The sequence below is a fragment of the Lithobates pipiens genome, unplaced genomic scaffold (genome assembly GCF_037356315.1).
Source record: "Lithobates pipiens isolate NorthernLeopardFrog02 unplaced genomic scaffold, aLitPip1_a1.2 Scaffold_16, whole genome shotgun sequence".
Lineage (NCBI taxonomy): Eukaryota > Metazoa > Chordata > Amphibia > Anura > Ranidae > Lithobates > Lithobates pipiens.
This window is the reverse complement of record NW_027507748.1, coordinates 110,648,628-110,669,744: the sequence shown is the minus strand read 5'-3', so window position 1 is coordinate 110,669,744 and position 21,117 is coordinate 110,648,628. Positions and strand designations below refer to the sequence as shown.

The following is a 21,117-nucleotide window of genomic DNA, read 5'->3' as shown; positions in this document are numbered from 1 at the left end:
ACGTAGTGCCGGAAATGCCGCACAGAACGCTGTGACGGAAAAGCCGCACAGAACGCTGTGACGGAAAAGCCGCACAGAACGCTGTGACGGAAAACCGCACAGAAACGCTTGAGAAAGAAATGCTGAGACAGAACGCTGCGACAAAAATGCTGGACAGAAACGCCGAGACAGAAATGCTAGACTGAGCGCTGTGACAGAAATGTCACGTGGAGCTCAGGTGGGGGGGGGGACCCGCCACGTGGAGCTCAGGCGGGTGGGGAGACCCGTCACGTGGAGCTCAGGCGGGTGGGGAGACCCGCCACGTGGAGCTCAGGCGGGTGGGGAGACCCGCCACGTGGAGCTCAGGCGGGTGGGGAGAGGAAACCCACCACATGGAGCATAGGGGGGGGGTGCCCACCACGTGGAGCTCAGGAGGCCCACCAGGTGGAGCTCAGGAGGGGGGGGGATCAACCACGTGGAGCTCAGGAGGGGGGGGAGGAGGAAACCCACCACGTGGAGCTCAGAGGGGGGGACCCAACACGTGGAGCTCAGGAGGCCCACCACGTGGAGCTCGGGGGGGGGGGGCCCAACGCGTGGAGCTCAGGAGGCCCACCACGTGGAGCTCAGGGGGGGGGGAGATACCCAACGCGTGGAGCTCAGGAGGCCCACCACGTGGAGCTCAGGGGGGGGGGGGAGACACCCAACGCGTGGAGCTCAGGAGGCCCACCACGTGGAGCTCGGGGGGGGGGGGAGACACCCAACGCGTGGAGCTCAGGAGGCCCACCACGTGGAGCTCGGGGGGGGGGGGGAGACACCCAACGCGTGGAGCTCAGGAGGCCCACCACGTGGAGCTCGGGGGGGGGGGGGGAGACACCCAACGCGTGGAGCTCAGGAGGCCCACCACGTGGAGCTCGGGGGGGGGGGGAGACACCCAACGCGTGGAGCTCAGGAGGCCCACCACGTGGAGCTCGGGGGGGGGGGAGACACCCAACGCGTGGAGCTCAGGAGGCCCACCACGTGGAGCTCAGGGGGGGGGGGGGGGGGAGACACCCAACGCGTGGAGCTCAGGAGGCCCACCACGTGGAGCTCGGGGGGGGGGGGGAGACACCCAACGCGTGGAGCTCAGGAGGCCCACCACGTGGAGCTCAGGGGGGGGGGGGGAGTCTTCTTCTGCTGCCGCCCACTCAGAAACCCTAACGACACTGGCCCTGACAGAGGAGGAGGCTTAAATAGCCCTCTCAGGCTCCTCCTACAAATACAGGCTGGCCTGCGGCCAGCCTTACAACCTATCTATCTATCCATTTATCTATGTAGCGCCGTTTAATCAGCCCATGCGCAGATTACTTTTACCATCAGGGTGACTGATTTTAGCATTCATACCGATAATTGGACAATTGATGGATGACAATCCTTCCTTATCACACTGAGGAAAGGAACAATTAAAGGGAATATTATCATGGATAATATTTTATTCTGATAACAATATGCAGTGAAAACTTGTAACTATACTATTCGGTATATGAATTCCTTTATTATTTCATGTCTTTATATTTTCCTGCACATATATACACCAGCCAAGCCGTTAAGCCAGCAAAACTGACCCTGCAATGGGCTCAAACAAACTAGCACAATCCCAGGGATGCTTAAGCAAGCTTCATCAACAGTTTGTTACATTTTAAATTAAATACAATAAATTGTTTCCAAATAAAAAAAACTGTTGCTACAACTGCTTAAGCAACCCTGACACTGTTGTAGTTTGTCCCAACCCTTGTTACTATTGTTTATACACAATGGTTAGTCTGCACAGGAATGTGGGGGAGAATACTAGATGAAATATAAATGTAGTGAACTATAGTGAATATATTAAAACAAATACTAACCACATACAATATTTTGCAATAGTGGTCCTGGAGAGACATGCGCACTCATTGCTACATGCCTACAGTGTCAAAACATTGACTTGCAATGGGTCCTGGAGGGTGTGGGAACCTGCTGAGACACTGAAGACCCACTGGGACACTTCTGCTGGCATATACAAAAATTAACAGACTGAGGACCTGCTAAGACTTTGAGGGCCTTCTGAGACATAGAGGACTAAATAAGAACCCACTGGGATGTTGAGGACCTAGTAAAAGCCTGAGGAGCCTCTAAGACATTGAGGACCTGCTTAAACGATGAGGACTTGATGAGCTATTGAGGATTCACTGAGAAATTGAGGACCCACTGGGACACTTAGGACCTAGTGAAAGACTGAGGATTTGCTGGGACAGTGAGGACCTACAGAGGTAATGAGGACTCATTGAGACACTTGAGACCCTCTGAAATATTGAGGACTTGCTTAAACAATAAGAAACTGCTGATATATTGAGGACCTGTTGCGATTTTAGGAACCTTGGAGGACCCGCTGGCACTTTGAGGAGCTGCATAGAGACTGAGGAACCTCTAAGAATATGAGAACCTGCTTACTCAGGGAAAACTACATACACACTATACAAATTTTGTTGTCTGATTTCCTTTAGATTTACCAAAACCATGTAGTGCAAGGGCCTGCCTGACTGTATACAAATTGAAACTCCTATGCCCCGTACACACGAGCGGAATTTCCGTTGGAAAAATCTTGGATGGTTTTTCCGACGGAATTCTGCTAAAGCTTGGCTTGCATACACACGGTCACACAAAAGTTCTCTGAACTTTCGACTGTCAAGAACAGTGTGGCGTACAACACTACGAGGGGCCGAGAAAATGAAGTTCAATGCTTCCGAGCATGCGTCAAATTGTTTCCGAGCATGCATAGGAATTTTGCGTGTCGGCATTGATACAGACGATCGGAATTTCCGATCTGAACTTTTTCCATCGGAAAAATAGAGAACCTGCTCTCAATCTTTTGCTGGCAGAAATTCCAGCAGCAAAAGTCCGATGAAGCATACACACAGTCTAATTTCCAACCAAAAGCTTGCATTGGACTTTTGCTGGTGGAATTTCTGATCGTATGTACGGGTCATAAGGGTTTGACCTCATATCATATGGTTTTGGTAAATCTAAAGGAAAAAATCTATAGAAAATTGTATAGTGTGTATCCAGCTTTAGGTATTGGGGACTCATTGAGACTTTGAGAACAGAAGACATTGAGATACTGAGGCCCTACTTAGACAACGAGGACCTGCTGAAATATTTAGGGTCCGAGGAGCCACTAAAGACCCACTAGGCCATTTCCCTGGGCTAACAAGAAAACTAAGCTGTGATGAATAATAATAATAAAAACAAGAAGAAACTAAAATAATATAAGAAGAACAAAAAAGTAGTTGAAAAACAACAACAACACAGATAATATTTAGTATAAAAACAGCACTAATGATAACAATACATAAATAATAGTAAAATTCTAATAATAATAATGATTCCCTCTAATGCCATGTACACACGATCAGAATTATGGTCGGAAAAAGGTCTGATGGTTTTCCCAACGGAATTCTGCTCAAGCTGTCTTGCATACACACGGTCACACCAAATTCCAACCGCCAAGAACGCAGTGGTGTACAACACGTACGATGGGACTAGAAAAGGGAAGTTCAATACCTAGTAGCGAATAGCTTCCATCTCATAGTTGAATCTAAGCATACGTGAGTTTTTGCATGTCGGAATTGCATACACACAATCAGAATTTCCGCTAGAAAGTTTTTCCATCTGGAAAATTGAGAACATGCTCTCAAATTTTTGCTGGTGGGAATTCGGCCAGCTAAATTCCAATGGAGCATACAAGCGATGAAAAGCTCTCATTGGTCTTTTGCTGGCCGAAATTCCAATTGTGTGTACGCGGCATAACAGTATTCACCAGCCCACCAATGTACTGACAATAATAAGAAGAAGAGTAAAAAAGTAATATAAAAAAAAATCTAATAATGAAAATAATAATATTAAAGTAATATTAATGATCCCCCCCCAGCTTTATTCCAGGTTCATCAGCCCAGCCATATTACCATAAAAATAGGACGAAGTAATATAAAAACAACATATGCAATAATAATAATAATTCAAAAATAAATAAATATCTAATCAGGCCCTATAGGCTACAGCAAGATTCCAGGTTCATCCTCCCAGTAGTATAGTACCACCACAATAAGAGGAAGAAGTAGTATATGAAAACAAAATAATAATAATATTATTAAAATACTAATAATGCCCCCAGCAATCTTCCAGGTTCATCATCCCAGCAGTATATTACCATCATAATATCATAATAATAATAATAATAGGAAAAAGTAATATATATATATATATTTTTAATATACTTAATATAAAAAAGTAGTAATAATAATAATACCCCCCCCCCCCACCGCCCCAGTGCTATTCCAGGTTTATCATCTCATCAGTATATTACCATAATAATATCATAATAATAATAATAATAATAATAGGAAGTAGTATATATATATATATATATATATATATATATATATATATATATATATATATATATATATATATATATATATATATATATATATATATATATATATATACATACATTTAAAAAGTAGTAATAATAATAATGCCTCCCCAGCACTATTCTAGGTTCATTAGCCCAGCAGTATATTACCATAATAATAATAATAGAAAATAATATATATATATATTATTTTCTATTATTATTATGATATTATTATTATGGTAATATACTGCTGGGCTAATGAACCTAGAATAGTGCTGGGAGGCATTATTATTATTACTACTTTTCTACTTTTTGAATGTGTGTATACATATATATATTTTATATATATATATATATATATATATATATATATATATATATACATATATATATATATATATATATATACACATATATATATATATATATATATACACATTAAAAAGGTAGTAATAATAATAATGCCCCCCCCCCCCCCCCCCAGCACTATTCCAGGTTCATCAGCCCAGCAATATATTACCGAAGCAGTATATAAAAAAAGACATGTAATAATAATAATAATCCAATGAATATTAGGAGTACCCCCCTGCAGTCCCAGGGTGGGTAGTAGTGCCCTCTTACATAGTAGTAGAGAAGTTACTGACCTGCCAGGAGCTGGAAGGAATATCATTGAACCTGCCCAGTCCCCCGAAGGTGTAGCAGCTCGGGATTCGCTCCATGCCCTCCGAGCAATGCCACAGCAGCCCAAAGCTGATGGGCTCCAGCCTGTCCTGATCGGCCGATCTGACTATCCATGCCGGGGAGAGGAAGCTGAAGCTGCACACAGCCACCAGGCAGGCGGAGAGCAGCACCCAGAAGCCGGACACACAGCTGAACATCCTGGGCTGCCGCTGGGGGACCAGCCCCAAAGCAACATCCAGCCCTGAGCTCTTCTTCTTCTTCTTGTCACGGTCCAGCAAGGAACGCATCTGGGTGGCAGAGGAGAGAAGAAATGGGAGACTCCCTCCTCCGTCCGTCCGTCAGTCCGTCCCTCCTCTACATGGCCCGGGGCACAGGGAGGGAGAGGCCCCGCTAGGACAGGTACGAGGAGCGAACACAGCGCACACTTGTCTGCGGGAACTCACAGGCTGGAGGCTGAACGAGGCTGCGGGCTGAGCATGACAGCGGAGGATGGCCTCACTCCTCTGTGTATGGACGAGGGGGAGGAGCTAGAGCGCACAGGTGTCCCCTGGGGGGCGTCACTCTGACACGAGGGCGGGGCCCGCTCTCATTTCATCTGACACCTGTCACCTGTCATCAGATTTCAGGCTGGACTTCCTCTGCTCAATCCAGAAATAACTTTACATCAGCAACACATTACATATATTTGTATTCATTGCCATTGGATATACATTTGTATCGGCAAAAGAATGCGAGGATTCCTGAGCATTGCAATCACATGTATTGAAGATCATTGTAGAGGATGAGACTGAGCAATGTACAAGGTGATCTTTACTCTTTAACCACTTCACCTCCAGAAGGTTTTACCCATTTTCTGACCAGGCCTTTTTTTGGGATTCGACACAGAGTCGCTTTAAACTGATAGTTACGCAGTCGTGTGACGCTGTACCCAAATACAATTGATGTCCTTTTTCTCCCACAAATAGAGGTTTATTTTGGTGGCAGGGCTGGTGCAAGGATCTTTGACACCCTAGGCGAAACCTCATTGTGCCACCCCCCTGGCTCCACCCCTGACTTCACCCCTTTTGCCCTGCCCATGTACACCCTACCTTTTTAATGAAGTGTCCATCAAATTCAGCCCACCTGCACCCATCAATGCAGCCTACCACTGCCCATCAATGCAGCTTCACCAGCACCCATCAAATGCAGCTTCACCAGCACCCATCAAAGCAGCCTACCAGCGCCCATCAATGCAGCCTACTAGCGCCCATAAATGCAGCTTCACAAGCAACCATCAATGCAGCTTCACCAGCACCCATCAATGCAGCCTACCAGCTCCCATAAATGCAGCTTCACCAGCGCCCATCAATGCAGCCTACCAGCACCCATCAGTGCAGCCTACCAGCTCCCATAAATGTAGCTTCACCAGCACCCATCAATGCAGCTTACAAGCGCTCATCAATGCAGCTTCACCAGCACCCATCAATGTAGCCTACCAGCGCACAAAAATGCAGCCTACCAGTGACCATCAATGCAGCTTCACCAGCACCCATCAAATGCAGCCTCACTAGCACCCATCAATGCAGCCTACCAGCACCCATAAATGCAACCTACCAGCCCCATCAATGCAGCTTCACCAGCACCCATCAAATTCAGCCTCACCAGCACCCATCAATGCAGCCTACCAGTGTCCATAAATGCAGCTTCACCAGCACCCATCAATGCAGCCTACCAGCACCCATCAAGGCAGCTTCACCAGCACCCATCAATGCAGCCTACCAGCACCCATCAGTGCAGCCTACCAGCACCCATCAGTGCAGCCTACAAGCTCCCATAAATTCAGCTTCACCAGCACCCATCAATGCAGCTTCACCAGCACCCATCAAATGCAGCTTCACCAGCACCCATCAAATGCAGCCTCACCAGCATCCATCAAATGCAGTCTCACCAGCACCCATCAATGAAGCCTACCAGCGCCCATAAATGCAGCTTCACCAGCACCCATCAATGCAGCCTACAAGCGCCCATCAATGGAGCTTCACCAGCACCCATCGATGCAGCCTACTAGCGCTCATCAATGCAGCTTCACCAGCGCCCATCAAATGCAGCCTCACCAGCACTCATCAATGCAGCCTACCAGCACCCATCAGTGCAGCCTACCAGCTCCCATAAATGCAGCTTCACCAGCACCCATCAATGCAGCCTATCAGCACCCATCAGTGCAGCCTACCAGCTCCCATAAATGCAGCTTCACCAGCACCCATCAATGCAGCTTACAAGCACCCATCAATGCAGCTTCACCAGCACCCATCAAATGCAGCCTCACCAGCACCCATCAAATGCAGCCTCACCAGCCCCCATCAGTGCAGCCTACCAGCAACCATCAGTGCAACCTACCAGCTCCCATAAATGCAGCTTCACCAGCACCCATCAATGCAGCCTACAAGTGCCCATCAATGCAGCCTACCAGAGCCCATAAATGCAGCCTACCAGCGCCCATCAATGCAGCTTCACCAGCGCCCATCAAATGCAGCCTCACCAGCACCCATCAATGCAGCCTACCAGCACCCATCAGTGCAACCTACCAGCTCCCATAAATGCAGCTTCACCAGCACCCATAAATGCAGCCTACCAGCACCCATCAGTCCAGCCTACCAGCTCCCATAAATGCAAATTCTCCAGCACCCATCAATGCAGCTTACAAGCGCCCATCAATGCAGCTTCACCAGCACCCATCAAATGCAGCCTCACCAGCACCCATCAGTGCAGCCTACCAGCAACCATCAGTGCAACCTACCAGCTCCCATAAATGCAGCTTCACCAGCACCCATTAATGCAGCCTACAAGTGCCCATCAATGCAGCCTACCAGAGCCCATCAATGCAGCCTACTAGTGCCCATCAATGCCCCTTCACCAGCGCCCATCAAATGCAGCCTCACCAGCAACCATCAATGCAGCCTACCAGTACCCATCAGTGCAACCTACCAGCTCCCATAAATGCAGCTTCATCAGCACCCATCAATGCAGCCTACCAGCACCCATCAGTGCATCCTACCAGCTCCCATAAATGCAGCTTCACCAGCACCTATCAATGCAGCTTACAAGCGCCCATCAATGCAGCTTTACCAGCACCCATCAAATTCAGCCTCACCAGCACCCATCAAATGCAGCTTCACCAGCACCCTTCAATGCAGCCTACCAGCACCCATCAGTGCAATCTACCAGCTCCCAAAAATGCAACTTCACCAGCACCCATCAATGCAGCCTACAAGTGCCCATTAACGCAGCCTACCAGCATCCATCAATGCAGCCTACCAGCGCCCATCAGAGCAGCCAATGCAGCTTCACCAGAACCCATCAAATGCAGCCTCACCAGCACCCATCAATGCAGCCTACTAGCACGCATCAGTGCAGCCAATGCAGCTTCACCAGTACCCATCAATGCAGCCTACAAGCTCCTATCAATGCAGTCTACCAGCGCCCATAAATGCAGCTTCACCAGTGCCCCTCAAATGCAGCCTCACCAGCGCCCCTCAAATTCAGCCTCACCAGCGCCCATTAATGTAGCCTACCAGTGCCCATCAATTAATGTTTGCTTGCTTCCATTTATTTGGGAGTCGGGACACAGTCACAGTCCTCCACCACAGCTGCACCTCTGACACTATGTGCAAACAGAGCGGTGGTTGCCTGCTGATGCTGATGCTGACACTTAGTTGCTTGCTGCAGAGAGAAGAGGGTAGGAACACCAGTGTCTGGGCACCCTAGGCAGCAGTGCGCCCTAGGCGGCTGCCTAGTTTGCCTAGTGGTAGCACGGGCCCTGTTTGGTGGTATTTGATCACCTCTGAGGTTTTTATTGTTTGAGTTATAAACAAAAAAAAACTGATAATTCTGAATAAAAGACAATATTTTTTACATTGTGCTATCAAACATTCTCAATAAAACCCTGTACAGCATAGGGCACATATTTTTTAAGTGCATTAGGGAGAAGTATGAAGGCTGTTAGGCTGCCAAAGGTGTTAGTTGTTTGCAGTGACGGCTGGTGGTATATTTTTTTGGGGGGGGGTGGCACCCTCAGCCATCACCCCCACCCCCCGGGTCGGTCAGTTACTGAGTCACTGGCACTGCACTAACCCCATCTAGGTCGCGGGCAGCTCTTCCTCTGGGCGGCGGCTTCCCCTGCGTCTCCTCCTCCTAGGCAGCCCATAGGATTGCTTCTCCATCCGGCCAGCCGGTAGGAGACTCAGGAAGACAATGGCGAATATTCATTTGCTATTATCACACAACTAGATGGGCTCGGGCGCAGAGCACTGCGCCTGAGCCCACCCTTTTTTGAAGCTAATTAGAGCTCAGGTTTTAATCGTGTGCTTCTAATTCCGATTGGAATCCATGCTTCCAGCGCTCTGCATGTAGAATAGGGGCTGGGCGCATTGGTTTGGGGGGTGGCGCCACTGGTTGTTTGGCTGTCATGTGGCTTCAGGGGCGGCAATACTCTACTATACTTTACTTTATACTATATACTATACTATACTTTATTCACTGTTTCAGAACAGCAGGCAGTAAGTGAAGTCAAGTCATCATTTCTGATGAAATTACTACCCCCAAATACATGTAATCCTCACCTGATTGCCCCTTATTTTTGTGGCAGATTGGGTAACAATCTCATATTTATGTCCTGCCTTAGGTTGTTGGTTTTCATCTACAGTTGAAGAACTACAATTCCCAGCATGTGTTGTTTGTGCTGTAATACCAGCATGAGCCCCGATCAGGACCTCCATCTTTAACCAGTCTCAGAGCATTTAAGAAGAAAAGTTTCCATCATTTATTAGTGAACAAAGTGTGACTTGTGAGGAGGAGCTGGCAGTGATTGAAAGTATACCCAAAGCTGGCACACGCTGGCTTTTAAAGATGGAAACTCTTATACATATATTAGGAAATGATGGGTAGTCCAAGCTATGTCCTGTATGGAACTTAATTTTATGTCTCTGGCACAGGCAAGACAAATCATATTTATTTAACTATTCCTGCTCCTCCAGAGTGTGTATTATAGAAACTGAATATAATGATGTATGTATGCAGGGATGTGACTCTGAAAGTCAAGCAAAATGTAATATGCTTTGATTGGGTCCAATCCAAAGCTGGTCATAGACATGGACTCGTCTAACTGATAGAGGAAATTAGCATATCTTATCTTTAGTCTTCAATCACTGTTTCTTTAGTACCCAATGAGGCCTTATTTCTGATTCAGTCAATAGGGTAATACCCTTCTCTTGCCAGAAATGATAATAAACCCATCCAACTAGCCCACATTCCCACTTTCTGTTCATTTATTATAATTTTAAAGGGTCAGTAAAAAGTGTGAATGGCTAAACTGAGTTGAATACTGGGTGTGGCTTAAGGCACAACTGACAAAAAAAATGTTTTAATATGATTAACCCAATATAAAAAAAAAATAATAATAATGAAATATTTCCCCTGCAGTATCTAATTCTGCCACTTGGTGTCCTTAGTGGGATAGCCAGCATTATTCAACACATTTCATCTGAGCCCAGGTTGCCTGTGACTGGACTGTGAAAGAACTGGACTGTTTTTATTCACCTATCTGTGTTCTCCTTGTCAGCCCATGAACTGATTGCCTTCTTGTACTGTTTTATCTCTCATATTCCAGCCCTGCTGTACAGAGATTACAAAGGTATGATACCAGGTGGTGACATCTGTTTAATGATACCGGTTGCATTTAAAAAAAAAAAAAACACTTAAAGTTGAGTCCCAGATTAATTCTAACTAGCCTTAAAAATATCCCCTCCTGCCTCCTAACATCTATGCTAGCAATCCTGTATAGGAAAGATCTGTGAACTTACTTATTTTCAAGCCACTCCAGTTTGGACATGTGAATTGCCCCATGTCAACCAGCAGCAGCTGAAGGGGAGAGGAGGGAGTGCTCTGACAACAGCTGCTTAAGCCTGAGCGGTGATGTCCCCCATAGGTTTCAATAAGCCCATCCATTGTCTATGCTCCCTCTTCTCCCCTGCAGCGGTGGGAGCAAGATTGTGTGATCAGACTGGAGCGGGCTTAAAATAGGTAAATATATACATCTTTCTTATACAGGTTAGTTAGCATAGGTGTTAGGAAGGGGAAGTGGACAGTTTTAAGAGTGGATAGGAAGAAGATGGAATTCCACTCTAATACGGTATTAATGATGACAGAGCTTCATTAATCTACATCTTTTATATCTGCCTGGAATTTAGATTTAAGACAGAGTTAGTGTAGCTAAGGCAACAAGAGTGCTATAACCCCTGTCAGGTTTTTTCCCAAGTTGATCCCACTGGAGAGATTTTTCCTTCACTTCCTGTCACATAGCCAAAGTGAGAAGAAATGCCCAAAATAACAGAATCCTGTTTGTCACCATAACCACTGTCCCCATTGGAAGATTTCCCCTCTATTACTCTTTTGGGAGCAACCCAAAATTTGGGATTCTCTTTCACTTTTGATGATAACTTTAAACAGGACAGATAGGGTGAATCTCCCTAACAGGGATGCAAACACAAATAAAAACCTGGCAGGGGTTCTAATCCTTCTCCACTCTATCCAGAACAAAAACAAAACAAAGATTTGCCTTTAGTTATACTTTAAGTAGAGTCTTGTACGCTCAAAATGTTTCTTAACTACTGGGCCATAGGTGAGGCATATACAGACACACATAAAACACAGTACAAAAGACCATTAACAAAAACTAAACTCTTTTGTTACATATGCCTTTGTGTGCACAGAATACTTTGTTTGAGCCTAACTATCCACCTAGATTGAGAAATTTAAATCAGACACAGCAATAAATATTAAAGTGATATTCACGTCTATTTTATTTATTAAAATAAAAACTATGTACTTACAGTCATGCTCAAAAGTTTGCATACCCTGGAAGAAATTGTGACATTTTGGAATTAATATTGAAAATATGACTGATCATGCAAAAAAAAAACTGTCTTTTATTTAAGGATAGCAATCACATGAAGCCATTTATTATCACATAGTTTTTAGGATCCTTTTTGAATCATAATGATAACAGAAATCACCCAAATATTCCTACTAAAAAGTTTACATACCCTGGGATGTTTGGTCTTGGTACAGACACAGAAGGTGGCACACACAGGTTAAAATGGCAATTAAAGGTTAATTTTCCACATTTGTGGCTTTTTAACCGCTTGCTTACTGGGCACTTAAACCCCCCTCCTGCCCAGACCAATTTTCAGCTTTCAGCGCTAATGCACTTTGAATGACAATTGCGCGACCATACAACACTGTACCCAAATTCAATTTTTATCATTTTTTTCCCACAAATAGAGCTTTGTTTTGGTGGTATTTAATTACAGCTGGGAGTTTTATTTTTTGCTAAACAAACAAAAAAAAGATGCAAAATATTTTTTTTTTTTAAATCATGTTTAATAGTTTGTTATAAAATTTTGCAAACAGGTAATTTTTCTCCTTCATTGAAATGCGCTGATGAGGCGGCACTGGTGGGCACTGATAGGCTGCACTGGTGGGCACTGATAGGCACAGTTAAGGAGGCACCGATACGCACAGATAAGGCAGTACTGATGGGCACAGATAAGGCGGCACTGATGGGCAAAGATGGGCACAGATAAGATGGCACTAATGGGTGGCACTAATGGGCACTGATAAGTACCACTGATAGATGGGACTGATGGGCACTGATAGGTGGCACTGATAGGTGGCTCTGATAGGTGGCACTGCTGGGCACTGATGGGCACTGATGGGCACTGGTAGATGACACTGATGGGCACAGATATGTGGCACTGAGGTGCAGTACTGTTGTTGATGCAGATTGTAGGCACTGATAGATGGAACTGTGGGCACTGATGGGAGGCACTGTGGGCACTGATGGGTGGCACTATGGGCACTGATGGGTGGCACTATGGGCACTAATGGGTGGCACTGATGGCTGGCACTTTTTCCCATACTTTAGGTGGCACTGGCAGGGGGCAGGTGGGCACTGATGAGCTGGCCCCAGCTCGCCGTGATCGGGACTGAAGTCCCTCTCACGGCCGCCGGTGATCGGCTTTTTTTTTTTCTAATGGGTGGCACTGATGGGTGGCACTTTTTCCCATACTTTAGGTGGCACTGGCAGGGGGCAGGTGGGCACTGATGAGCTAGCCCCAGCTCGCCGTGATCGGGACTGAAGTCCCTCTCGCGGCCGCCGGTGATCGGCTTTTTTTTTCTCCTCGCGCTCGCGATTACCGGCTCTGTTGTGATCACATGATCAGCTGTCATTGGCTGGTAAGGGGTCAGGATCGACCCCTTGCTCCGATCTGCGATCAGGCGAGTCTCATAGACTCACTGATCACAGAGCTGGGGACTCGCAGGCCGCTCGTGCATGGGACGACAAAGCAGGTCCCGGCAAAGCAGGTCCGCGCTGTAGCTGTCATTCGGCTATAGTGCGGATCTCAAGCAGTTAAATCATAATTAGTGTCTGTGTATAAATAGTCAATGAGTTTGTTAACTCTCACATGGATGCACTAAGCAAGCTAGACACTGAGCCATGAGGAGGTAGAAAAGAACAGTCAAAAGACCTGTGTAACAAGGTAATGAAACTTTACAAAGGTGGAAAAGGATATAAAAAGATATCCAAAGCCTTGAAAATGCCAGTCAGTACTGTTCAATCACTCAATGAGAAGTGGAAAATTTGGTGATTTCATGATACCAAGCCGAGGTCATGGAGATCAAGAAAGATTTCAGCCACAACTGCCATAGGAACTGTTCGGGATACAAAGAAAAACCCACAGGTAACCTCAGGAGAAATATAGGCTGCTCTGGAAAAAGATGGTGGGGTTGTTTTTAAGGAGCACAATAGGATGATACTGGAACAAAAAAGAGCTGCATGGTCAAGTTGCCAGAAAGAAGCCTTTACTGTACAAGTTCCACAAAAAAGCCTGGTTAGCCAGGAGGGCAAGTGAAAGGAGCAGCTGCAGCCAGGCGAGCTGGCACTGCGCTAAGTGGTGGTGCTGGGAGCAGTAGCCACAGGAGTAGGACAGCTGAGCAATTTTTGCTTCACTACCAAAGGGCATTTGCTATGGTCTAATTGTGCTATTATCAGACCATCCATACAATGCCAGCTGGTCCTGGGAGTTGTTCTACAAGCAAGACTCTGCTGGAGGTAGAAGGAGGAGTGTATATACAGGCTGTATATAGTTTTTGCCCCTAAAGAGTTCTGAGTGTGATCAATACCCTCAACCCTATCCAAGTTTAAATCCCCTAATGAAAAAAACAAAAACAAAGCTGCTCAGACTATTTTCTGACTCCAGCATGTACTAGAAGATGCGATGAGCCTAGCTGTGCAGGGTGGGGGAATTCATTCACCGGCGGCTCCTACGGGATGTATATACATATATTGGAACCCTATGGATCCTACTTTGCAGAATGAACTTCCTTATTTATTAGTAAAATTAATAAATTGACATTACTGGTGCAGCAGCCTGGCTTTCCTCCAATCTCTTTTACTCCCTGGCAGAGAGAGCTGCTTCAGTGATCAGCGGTTGTAAAAGAAATGGGGAAGCTGTTCTGAACCCAGAACCAAAACTGTAATATATTGCAGTTTATCAATCATTAGATGTGAGGGCTGCATTGGTTTTCTTTTTCTAGGTTTTCTTCCCTCTAGTTTCACTTGATAATCTGTAAAGTAACACACCTCCTGTATTAGAGTGCCAGTGCCCCCACTCTGGATGAAGGAGCACAGGGAGCACCTTTGGACAGCAGCATTGTCAGTGGGGGGGGGGGGGGGGGGGAGGAGTGTTAGATATACTAGCAGATTTACATACCCTAACAAATTGAAGCCAAACTCCAGCTCACATTTTATAAACTGTTACAGGAAACTGTTGTTTTTTTTCTTTTGAGATAATGGTTTTACATAAATAAATTAAAGCTGATTATTGTGGTAGTTTGTCTCATCTTTCTAGCTGCTACATCTGGCGGTGAGCTTGTTCTGTTGAAAAATAACAAACCTACTAGTTGGATCACCAGGTGAAATTACGTGAAAGAAAGCCTAAAAAAGTAAACAAATGCAGCCATCACTTCTAAGCCCCTGTACACACGGTCGGACATTCTGCCAACCAAATCTGTTGGATTTTGTCCGACGGATTGTGTCCGAAACTGTTGCATACACACGGTCGGACCAAGTTGTCGGAAAATCCGATCGTTCAGAACGTGATGACGTTATTTCGTTACGACGGGACTATGTTCAGGCTAGTAGCCAATAGCTTTGGTGTAGGAATTTGATCTGAGCATGCGTGGCACTTTGTCCGATCGGAATTCTCTACACATGATCGGAGTATGTCCGATTGGACCAGTTTGTTGGAAAATATTTCCAACAAGTTGGAAAATTGGGTCCGACAGATATTCCGACGGAATCAGTCTGATGCATACCACGCACAGTCGGATTATCCAACAACACGGTCCGATAGGACACATTCCGACGGATTCTCCGACCGTGTGTACAAGGGCTAAGAATTGGTAAGTTGCAATATAATAAATGTTTACTTTTTGGTTTAATACCATTTTAACTACTACACAGTTTACACTAGTGATTGGTTTATAGCGATCACAATGTACGGAGCCACTCTAACTGGCTTTTTACATTTTGCCCATGATCTGCAGTGTATGTAGTGCTCCCTAGCAATGAGTTGTATACCTTGCTAGTGACCTACAGTGATAACAACAGCTACATCTAGGACAGCAACACAGGAGATGGATTGTTAAGCCAGTTTCCTGCACAGTTGCCCACTTACTGTAACTTTGCAGGGAAGGAGCAGCCAAGCCAAACTTCTTCCCTTTGACTTTTTACACCTAAACCGGTTAAAGAAACCTGTTGCCCAAATTCTTGTTCAGAAGCAACATGTATGCCGCATACACATGACCGGACTTTCTGGCAAACTAGGTCCGAAGGGATTAGTCCGTCGGACAATCCGATCATGCGTGGGCTAGTCCGATCGTTTAAAAAAAAATAAAAAATCAGACAGACCTAGAAATAGAACATGTTTCAAATCTATCCGATGGACTCAATTCCAACGGACTAAAATCGGGAAAACCGTTCGTCTGCGTGCTGTTCCGACGGACCAAATAGGACGCAATGAAAGCTATTGGCTACTGGCTATTGAACTTCTTTGCTTAGTCCCGTCTTACGTCATCACGTTCAAACTGACTTAGTCCGTTCGTTTGTGGGGAAGTCCGTTCATTAGGAAAGTCCATCGGAACTCAGTCGAAAGTCCGTCCGGAAGACCATCGGACCTTATCTGACGGAAAGTCCAGTCGTGTGTATGCGGCATTACAGTAATAAGGCCTTGAATTCTTCTGATGATCCCAGATCTGATCCCTGTGCATATTGTCCCAACTGTTGGGTGCCACAGAAGGGCTGCTGTGATGCTCACAGTACTGCTCCAGGGTAAGTTCTCAGGCAATGTCCCTTTTCTCACTTTCTCTCTGACTACAAACATAAGACCATCTAGTGATCAGGCATGTTGGACATTTTTGGAAAAAAGAAATGCTTTGTTGGTTAAATTTCAAAATCAATGGTGGCACCATTGGATTACAAAACACACAAAATTTCTGATTTTATAAAGAAAATTTGTTCAAAATTCGACCCATGCATTAGGGGCAGCTGTCTCCAGAGGGAAAAGGTCTCTACACTCTCACTTGCTGCTGCTTCCTCTTGCTCTTACCTCTGATAGAATATATGGTCTGTCACTGGATGCAATAATACTCCCTGCATTGGTCAGAGACTTTAAAAATAACCACCAGCATTGATGTGAGTGATTGCAATTATACTTCCAGCATTTGAATTTTTGACTGTAATAATGCCCACTATTGGTGTCATTGACTGCAAAAATAACCCCCAGCACTGGTGTTAGTGATTATGTAATTGCCACCAGCATTGGTGACAATTGTCACAATAATACCTCCCAGCATTGGTGTCATTGGCTACATAAATAGCCCCCAGGTGTCATTGGCTGTTCTGTTAATCCACCCTTTACCCCCAACCTACCCCCTACCTGCATTGATGGATAGTGGCAACGTTGTTACCTCCCAGCCCCTCACTCCATCACTTCACTGGTAGTCATCGGCAGTGCTGTTAACCACCATTCCACATTGGTGGTCAGTGGCGGGGTTATTTAACCCCACTCAGTGTTTGCTTACCAGATCACAAGCTCCCAAGCGGCTCTCCATCTTATGACTTTAGGCAAGCCTATACATCTACTATCAAACAATCACTCCACCGTGTTGGCCAAATTTTGGTGTTGGGTGTGGGAATGCAGATAGCAGAGAGAGCCATCTGGCAGTAGAAGGTATATAAATGGTGTAAGAATAGAACCCTGGGTTATATTTTTCCCCTTTAGGATAGAGCTGGGAAAAGTTAGAACCTCTGTGTCTGTCTGTCCTGTGGCTTCGGCTCGATTCCTGTGTGGTCCCTGAGACAGAAATATAGCAGAATCTTGCAAACAGGGATATATTTAGAATGAAAAACATTTACTTTTAGTGGTGCAGGAAGGGTTAGGAAAAAGGAATAAAAATGAAAATAAAAGGATTAAAGGAAAATGCATTGGTTGAGTTGAATTTTTTTCTGTATATACATTACAATGTGCCTTACTGCCATCTGGAGGGTAAAAAAGGTGAAACCCATGGCAGCTACAAAAAAGATCCAATAGTGCTTACTGGTAACGTAAAAAAGGGTACAGTGCCAAGCTTCTGTTTACTTACAGACTTCTGGACACTGCCAATGCTTATATTTAAGAAAAAAGAGCAATGCACGCACTCATTAACTACTCATATTATCCAATGCCAAATTGTTGCTTAGCTCCCTGTCTGAATCAGCAGCTTCCAATTTGATATTACAGTGTTCCTTTGATTCCTCCCTTTCAGGGACTTCTGTAGTTACTAATCCATCCTAAAGCCTGTCTCCGCTGTTTTTCTTCAGAAAAAAAGGCGATGGCACCTGCTGCTGAAAAAATGAAATTAAATATCTAGCAGTCACACCCTTTTGCAATGACTCCAGTGGGTAGAAGGAGCTTGGAACTTGCAGAAATCTTTTTCTAGACCTTAAGAAGTCTCAGAAATCTCTCATACTAATGCCTATCAGCATTAAAGTTGAGAAAGAGGGACAACATGAAAAAGAGAAGATATGTCTATGCATACCTTAAAGGGGAGCTCCAGTCTGAGCAAAAAAATAAATACTGTAGCTGCTGACTTTTAATATAAGGACATGTACCTGTTCAGGGATCCCGCGATGTTGGCACCCCAAGCCAAATCTTCAATCGGATTCGGTTGCAGGCACCATCACCTTCACTAAGGGAAATCGGCAGTGAAGCCGTCAGGTACAAGTCAGCACGACTTTTCTGAATGGTCCCGTCGTCTTCTGGGACCTGTGTGTGTCCCAGAAGGCAGCATGGAGAAAAAGGAGGGGCCAGAAATACTCGGAGATCGCCGTTGCGATCTTACCCAAAAGTGGGAACCTGCCAAAACCAGGAACACGCTCCACCTCCCCCTCCCCCAAAAAAAGGTGAGTGGAGCTCTGCTTTAAAGAAGAACTTCATAAAAATAGGTAGCTTAGCAACTTAGCAACCAGCAACTTTTGGCCAGGAGTATGTAATGTACAGTGGTAGGCATTTCGTTACGTACAACACAATGGGGTTGATTTACTAAAACTGGAGAGTGCAAAATTTGGTCCAACTGTGCATAGTAATCAGCTTCTAATTTCAGCTTGTTCAATTAAGCTTTGGCAGCTGATTGGTTTCTATGCAAAGCTGCACCAGATTTTGCACTCTCCAGTTTTAGTAAATTAACCCCAATGCGTAGAGCACAGTGGTCAGCAGTATGTGTTATAGTTCCATTACTAGTCAGAATGAGGTAGTTAAGGCAAGGAAAAATGGGCAGCTTTGGTTGTCAGCATGTCAGTAGGTATAGTGCCCCCTTAAGTTCTACCCCTCCTGAAGTGATTTCATAGGGGTAAATAGTGCACATATAATAACAGCTATAGGTGGGTCCCAGAAAGAAATGGGTGTGGGAGTCGGATCACCCTGGTGTATCAATATGTAATCCTGCTATAAAGAGCCTTTGGCAGGGTTGAACTATAAAGTGGTTGTAAACCCTTACAAACCACTTTGACATACAGGTAAGCCTAGATTAAGGCTTACCTGTAGGTCCAAGAAATATCTCCTAAACCTACACGGTTTAGGAGATATTTACTAAAAGACGGGCACTGCTGTCTACGGCGCGTGCACTGCTGTCTACTATCTGCCGTTAGTGGCGGCTCCTGTGCACATGCGCGGGAGTGACATCATCGCTGCTCCGGCGCTGTGAGTGGCCGGAGCAGCGACACCCGGAAGAAGATGGATGCTACGGACTACAGGGGACAGCGTTGTCATTGTTGGCTCCTGTGTCAGGTAAGTGACACATAATGGGCTATTATGCAATGCATAGTAGCCCATTATGCTTTACCTATGCAGGGAGACAAAGAAGAAGTAAACCCATCAGGGTTTACTTCCTCTTTAAGGAAAAACGGTACAGAACATGTGAGGACTGGCTGGAGTGGTTTTGTCTACCCCTGACAATCTTCTGTGGTTCCTGTAGCTTGGTACGTATGACCTTGGAGACTACACAAGCATCCTCTAATGTGTGTTGGAACACACAACCTGTGAGCAGATATCACCAGGGAGCGTGCTCAGCTAGGCAGAAGTAGATCTCGGAACACCCAATAAGAGGATAATATGCGACTGGTATAAAGTATGTGGCATGTAAACCAATGCCAGGAGCCTGGCAGAAAAGATGGGTGAACTAGAGATACTGTTGTACGAGGAGGATTTGGATTTTGTGGGAATTTCAGAATTTCAGAGACCTGGTTCAACAGCTCTTATGATTGGCTGTAAAACATTACAAGGATAGAGAGGGTAAAAAAGGGGGAGACGTATGCGTTGCATCACTGCTCACCCTTTGATGACGTACTGTGTTCAGTGCTGTTTTACCTATACTTTTGATGTAAGCTTATATATTTTTTTACCTATTAAATTCATTTTAAACTACTGCATAATGGAGATGCTTTTCTTCTTCACATGCCTTTATCTCATCTGCTGAGTTTGAAGTTCCCCACTAGAGATCCATTGTGTGCTGTGACAATTGGAGGAGAACGCAGAAGAGCAGCCCTGGCTATTGAACTTCATTTTCCTCGGCTCGTCATACGTGTTGTACGTCACTGCGTTCTTGACGTTCGGAATTTCCGAGAACATTTGTGTGACCGTGTGTATGCAAGACAAGTTTGAGCCAACATCCGTTGGGAAAAAAATGCACGGTTTTGTTGTCGGAATGTCCGATCGTCTTTACGACTGCTGGCTTACCATTGCCTTCAGATTACAGGCTCATTCTGACCTTAGGAGTCTCCTTTGGAGGTAAGAGGCTGGGGGAAGTGTGAAACACTCCACGGATTGCTGCTGATTGGATTGGAGGAATCTGAAATCGATCACTTTCTACACATGCACTTTACGTCTTCTATATGAACTGTTTGATGAAGATTCAGTACCTTCACGTTTGCACTTTACTGCACTGATTGGACTTTGCACCTTTTCCTGTTTTTACATAGACTTTTATTATTTTGCATTTCATGCGATTTCTTGCACTTTAGCAATTTTTTTTAGAATTGTATGTGTTTTTTTATATTATGTATGGTTTTGTTTGCATTTTAGGCCTTCCTATTCCCAGTGGATCCTTCTTGCACTTTATGTGAAGAGTTTGGCATTTTATGTGATTTTATGCGACTTTTTTCACTTTATGCGATTTTTTGGTTAATTATTTTTTGTTTTGTGATTGCTATCCAGTCCCATGCATTCTATGTGATTGCTATCCACTCCTTGCACTTTATGTTGAAGACTTTGGCATTATATGCAATTTTATGCATTCTTTTTTCGCTTTATGCGATTTTTGGTTAATTATTTTGCTTTGTGATTGCTCACAATGGATGGATTTTTGTCAGTCTGGTAATGTTTCACTGCTTTTTT

At 45.0% G+C, this 21,117-nt stretch overlaps 1 protein-coding gene across 1 annotated transcript in view; it reads right to left on the bottom strand.

The window, feature by feature from the left end:
* The window catches only part of LOC143981967 (LHFPL tetraspan subfamily member 7 protein-like), a 303,981-nt gene extending 298,378 nt beyond the window's left edge, over positions 1-5,603 (bottom strand). Inside the window, exon 1 of the mRNA XM_077480256.1 lies at positions 5,053-5,603. Coding sequence (XP_077336382.1) covers positions 5,053-5,376 — 324 coding nt within the window. The 5' untranslated portion in view covers positions 5,377-5,603. The remainder of the gene's footprint in view (positions 1-5,052) is intronic.
* Between the last annotated feature and the right edge of the window lie 15,514 nt (positions 5,604-21,117).